The 6,271-nt window shown below is 41.1% G+C and overlaps 1 protein-coding gene across 1 annotated transcript; it reads right to left on the bottom strand.

Annotated features, from left to right (window-relative positions):
* Positions 1–313: 313 nt before the first annotated feature.
* Positions 314–5,607, bottom strand: LOC110158005 (twist-related protein 2-like). Its single transcript, XM_020922425.2, has 2 exons — positions 4,094–5,607; positions 314–1,372 (listed from the first exon to the last, which is right to left on the bottom strand). Exon 1 carries the CDS (start codon positions 5,348–5,350, stop codon positions 4,730–4,732), a length of 621 nt encoding a protein of 206 aa, XP_020778084.1. The 5' UTR covers positions 5,351–5,607; the 3' UTR covers positions 314–1,372; positions 4,094–4,729.
* Positions 5,608–6,271: the final 664 nt, after the last annotated feature.

Below are 6,271 nucleotides of genomic sequence, written 5' to 3'. Positions count from 1 at the left end.
GAAACAACGAGATCTGAAGGCGTGGTGCTGCTCTGAAGCTTCACCAGATCCACATCCAAATTCCAGGACAGTTTGATAATGAACACAAGAGCTCTTTGTCACAACATATTCCTCTGCTCACAATTTCCTATATCGGAACTTTAAAGATGCACTGTGTAACATTACTAGTTGATTTCTGTCTCCATGGTGATTGTTTTGGTTAATCTATCTTCATGCAGACACGCAGATGACACCACAATGGCAAAAGTTACGGGTCAGAAGGGTGGAGATTGCATGTTTTTAAGGTATTTTTGCGCAATAAAAACATCTGTCATTGAAAAAATATAAAAGTTTAATGCCATAGTGTGCAACATTCCAGACAAAAAACACAAAAACATCAAAGTAGAGACAAAGCGGTAGCCGACCTCCACAAGAAACGTTACACTGTGCACCAATATGTTACAAAGGGTAAACGTCGGTTCAATATATTGGCCAAACCGTTCATCATTATTGAGTTATTTGGCATTTTATTTATTTATTTTATTTAGTTAATGACCAGCAATTTCGACAGATCATTTTCAAGCATTTGTTTTGCTGACACAGGCTTTTCTGTTCACTTTGTATGTGTAAAGAAACAGCTGTCTGCAGACTCCAACCTGAAACATCCTGAGGTCTTGTGTGTGAATCATTTCTGTGCCACTGGTTAATCAAATGTAGATGTGGTAATAGAAGAGAACACTGCAAAAAGTAATATCTACGTAAGTTAAATGACTTAAAAGAACATTTTTCTTTATTTGAGTCGATTCAACTTGACAAGTAAAATGATCTACCAAAGGAATACGTGTGCTTTTTGTTAATTCAAGCAACATTTTCTTCATTTTCTTTCTCATTTTAAGTGCAATAGTTGTTGTTCTTCTTATCTTAAGTGTAGCAAGATGTAGTAGAAATCATCTTGTTCTATTAGTCGATAATTTTACTTGTCAAGTGAAATTTAATCAAAACTTTCTTAACTCAAGTAATCTTAACTTGGCTAGATTTTCATTTTTGCTGCGAACAGAATGTACAGCACAAGTGAATGACTATTAAAATACTTTATATATTTTTATTTATTTATTCGAGTTATTTGAATGGCACAAAATGGCCGCTCCAGTCCGTGCAGCCACAACAGCATTGATGATAATGAAACTTTATATCAAAGTCCTCCGCAGAACTTCGGTATTTTCTCCCAGGATGTCGGTTTGGCTTCGTTCTGGGCCAAACATGTCGTCTTTCCACATGCGGGCAACTATTTGTCAGAGTCCTTTGAAGTCCATAAATAGTTCCATTTGCAGCGGTCCATTACAGCAGAAGAATCGAAGCACATTTGTTTGTGAGGACGCAGTAACTTTAGCATCTGGAAAGACAAAAGACAAAGGGAAAAACTTGAGAATGTGCTAATTTTGTATACTCGGCGAACAGCGATGACACAGGGTAATGTTTGAAGCTCCGCCGCGTGTACAGTATCTCTGGAACACGAGGGAGGTCATGCATGGGACACCTGACAGAGAACATTTTCACATTTTCCAGTGTTACCATTATGGAGAGTAAAACATGCGTAATTGCAAACAGGCACCCAAAGTACAAAGGCCTACAGTTATTTGCCAATTTTTGAATTAGTCTAATTAGGCTTCCGTACTTTGAGGATACAGTCAGGTAATCGGGCTGTAATGCTGGCACTGGACATACTCTGCAGCATAACTCAGCGCGGTTAACTTATCAAAATTATCGGAGAAATTTACGCAACTATTCAGAGAGCTGCAGTGGAAGAGAGGACTGTGAGCTCCAGTGCCAAACGGCGGAAAAGAGGAAGGCCTAGAAGACAATAAGGAGAAACGCTCTACTTAGCTGTTTTAGAAAGCTTTCAAATGATCATGATTTAGTCTCAACATTAGTATTTTTTTCTTAATTTTCATATAGTTGCTATGTTTGTCTTTATGTTGCTGTACCTTTCTGTCTAGCTATAGTTTTAAAGATCACTTAAATGTGATGTAAAGTGGCCTGTTTCTGGTTTTCATCCACTGTATTTTACATCATGGAGAAAATTATATCTCTTTAATTGTAATCTGTTTTATACGAGGGACCTCAAATATCTCGAGTGAGAGAAAAAAAACTGAACTAAAATTTTAAATGTTACATATTTTCACAACCCACCAATAAATAAGCATCAGTGAAATTTCTCAGTAGAATTATGGTAAACAAAATTATTTCATTTTTATCTAAATATTCTTCTTTTGTTATCGATATGTCACGTGTCATTATTGCTATTACCACTGCGAGTAAAGGCAAGTGTGCACTTAAACAAAATACCTGTTTAAGTGTGAAATTGTTTTTAGAAGTGAGATTTAGAAATCTGGTCAGACTAAATATAATTAGAAAAAATGATAAAACTTATAATTCTGTACTGTACGATATATTTTTTCCGTCTTTCTTGCTAAAATCGGCCTCCCCAGCGTACACAATTCTAAATGCATGTTCTCTTTCATTCTGAGCCAAATGAAAGCCCCTAAATGTCATGTGTGTAGCTTGTCAGCGGTTGGCGTTGGGATACAGCAGATTGTGTTTACTATGGCTGTAGAGGATGGCTTACATACACACTGGAAACAGTGCACTCCTCACCACTCTAATGATAGGCTGTAGTGTTTCCTGCTCTGTTCCAGCGCAGGGAAAGTGCTCGCTGTGGATTTGAAGCAGATCCTGAGCCAGCTGCCTTCGCTCAGGACTCACAGTCAGAGCTCAACCTGGCAGGTGCGCCACACTTTCCCCGTGCCTCTTATTTAACACCACTGTGCTAACTGTCATCTACTGTGTGTCCTGTAAACGGGCAGAAGTTCACTCGCACTTTCAGCAATACATGGACATGTTTTGTTCTGCTGGAGAATCATTTTGTCTCTTGGCTTAAATGGCTGGGTTAGATAACTTGTAAGATGGTTAAGAAACATGTTTGCCATGATGAAGGAACACGTTATGTAACAAATTGAATTTTTCAAAAAATCCTTAAAATAAATTTCAAGTACGGAAAACAATTTTTTGGTAAAACATTGAAATAAATGTAGATTTTTGGAGAACATAATCCTCTCATTGTGTCATGAAAAACATTTATGCGCATTTGACATGTCTCTATGTCTCTCCCAGTGGTGTACTGTACTTTAAACATCACTATATTGTGCAATACACTTTTATCACATCAGTTAATCAGATCACTGCGTAAGAATCACAGTGTATGTTGGTGTTAGTGTTGGTGTGCGGCTGGTGCTGTAACACGGAGAAACGGACAGAAAAAAGTACAACACAAGTAGTGCCATGTACTGTCATGTGAACAGGTGGAATGTGTAAAATAGGTGTGTTAAAGCCTCACTTCCGTTACTTCATTCATAGCATGAGATTCTAAGAAACGGTTTTGTCCTAACCAAACACATGCTGTGGCAAAGGACTTGTTTTGAAGATAAACATGTCTCTACAAAATAGGGACATGACATTTTTGGGGTTTCTCTTTCTACAAAATGTAAGTTTTTTGTTTTTTTGTTAATCTTGACTTAAATATAAAACATTCCCATAAGTCAAAGAAGGTGAGTGAATACATAATTATGATTTGAATGTACATGGGTTTGTAATGGATGTTTTTCAGGTATGTGCCTCAAGTTCACGGAGGTCAAGGGGCCCCAGGTGCCTATTGCCTGGGCCCCTCTCAGTCTTTGGCTGTAACAAGGTAAAATTATGTTTATCACTGTGCGAGAACCACCACAAAACACAAATGTGGGTGTAGGATTCCCGGATTTCAGGAAATGACCAGAAATCTCTTGGGCAAATTTTAAAAGTAGTTTGAATTTTGCCATGGGGATCAATAACAGGACTTGAATTTGAACGATGTTGAAGTTTTGTAATACATATGCAACTTCATTCCTCATGTTCAACCCAGAATGCAACAATCTAATAAAAATTCCCAGAGTTGTGCAACAAAGCAATTTGACTTGAGCTCAAGAATCAGAGTGAACCCTGCCCGGACGAGCAGTATAGAGCACGTCTCCAGCCCACACCAATATTCACATGCTCTTCTTGTGTATAAATCTCCTCTCACCTCTTCCATCGCTCCCAGTGGTTTATGGGAGCACAGCAGGGAGCCGCATCAGCCTCCTCTTTGATGGTGACACCGGTGATTCATGGCTTTTCTTAACCGTTTGTTTTCATTACGCCTCCTCGTCAGCGCGCCCGAGTACAGGGCTGTATCGGCGTTTCGTGCAAGCCTAGCAGAATCAGGCCAGGAGGAGAGGAAAGAATTCAGCAGAGGAGAGTTTTTTTGGCACTGCAAGAAACAAAGGGGCTTGGTTCGGTTTCGAGAAAAAAAAGGAGAGAAGAGAGTGGAGTTTGCTGCCCACGGATGCTTTTTCCACAGTCTTTGGAGTTCAGAGGTGGTCGGGGATACATAAAATAACTTGGAAAAAAGAGTTGGAATAGTTAGGGGTTTGCCAGGGGTTCGGTTATTCCAAGTTTGAGTTTTCTGTTCAAAATGTGCATCTCTGGGTTTCCTATATGTTGATCAAGTAATGTCAGTTTGCCCAAATGGTCTCAAAGTTCATAACAATTACTTCAGCTAAGATCGAAAGATAGATTTCTTTTTACATAACACATATTTGGTGCTAAAAGTCTCAATAGTTACAACCATCATGTAAAACCACACTGTCCAGTCAGCGAAGCAATAACATGACAATAACCACTAGTGTCCAGCTGACATGGATGACCAAGCCCCTTCCATCCTCCACACCGAAAAGGCGTAGCTAAGTCTTTCGTGAGCCAGGTAGTTGCACCCAGTTAGTTTGCTGTCCATCTCGTCACTTTGAAGAACTTGGTATAAAAAGTCAATGTAACGCGATGCTAACTTGAGAGTCTGGATCTTGCTTAGTTTGTCCGATGGAAGTGTGGGGATGATTTTGCGCAGAGAGGCAAAAGCTTCGTTCAAGGATTGTGTCCGTTGCCGTTCGCGGATGTTGGCAATGACTCTTTGGGTGTGTGAGTCTTCCAGGGACCCCAGACCTCCAGGGCTGGGACCAGGGACGGGGGAGAGAGATGGGCCAGAGGAAGGTGAGCGGTGCTGGGGACTTCTCTTGATTCTTTTTGGCGTGTAAATCTGAACAGTGTCTTGGCCTGGCTTGCCCTCACCAGATACGGTCATGGCTGTCACATGATCTTGGTTTCCTGTGTGTCGCTTGCGCCCGTTGAGTCCAGGTGTTGCCACAACGACCGGACAGGTGTTGGAAGGTTGTCTCGCCTTAATCTCTGCCCTGGAGACCACCTGACCTTCTGAGTGGTCGTCCATGGACTTGACCTCTTCTCGCATGCTTAATTTCCCTTGCCAGTACCTGTCACTTTAAGTTCTTCTGTCGCGTTGAGCTCAGTTCTTCTTGTCCTTCTTGTCCCTTGGTTTCTTGGAGAACTCGCGCCGTAGTGTAGCGATTGTCTTCTTCAAGGTTGTCCAAGTGTCAGAGATAAATCAAATCCCATGCGAAGGGAATTTTGGATCTCCACAGCAGCTTTCTTCACCCACACGTGGAACTGTTGAAGTTTTTTTCCAGCATCTGCACACCAGACCGCGCTCCGGCCCCTCTCGCCCAGCTGCATGTGAGACAACAAACTAGAATCGGACTTTTTAAAAGGGAGGGGAACCACGGAACTTCCTCGCTACCCGCCCATGTGCTGCCATGATTGGTTTGAAGGACTTCTGTGCACAGCTGAGCTTAAGTCAACAGGAAGAACGGATTGGAAGCCATTGGTCCCATCAAAGAAGAAAGGCGGAGACAAAGGCGCGACAAAGGGCCAACCAGATGCGAGCCCCTCTGACGTTCTTCGACAGAAACGTTGCCCAAGTTTATGGGTTCCAGATTTCTCCCCAAAACGAGGCTCCCATCCCCCCGTCCATACCCCGCGCACGCTGCCTGGTTGCCTGCTGGTCCCGTGGCTCTCACCATTATCACTTATTTTCAAGAAGTTTGGGGAAAATGTACCCTGTTGGCAGTGATGGGAAGTAACCGAATACATGTATCAAAAAAACTTATTCTGAGAACTAATTTTGAGTAACTGAATTCTGGTTACTATACTAAATTCAATACAATATATTTTACAAAGGAATACATGGCTGTATTTCATCATGTCATTTTGGCTTTAAACTGCACAGTAATCGTGAGAAAAAAGAAAGCGCAGTTTTTTTGTTGAGTGCTTGTGCGATTTTCCTTCTCAAATTAAATATAAATTAATGCATAAC

This window comes from Boleophthalmus pectinirostris, unplaced genomic scaffold (genome assembly GCF_026225935.1).
Source record: "Boleophthalmus pectinirostris isolate CB_2022bp ecotype Guang Dong unplaced genomic scaffold, ASM2622593v1 HiC_scaffold_8, whole genome shotgun sequence".
NCBI lineage: Eukaryota > Metazoa > Chordata > Actinopteri > Gobiiformes > Gobiidae > Boleophthalmus > Boleophthalmus pectinirostris.
Note: the sequence above shows the minus strand (reverse complement) of the source record. Positions and strands in the feature narration are given on the sequence as shown.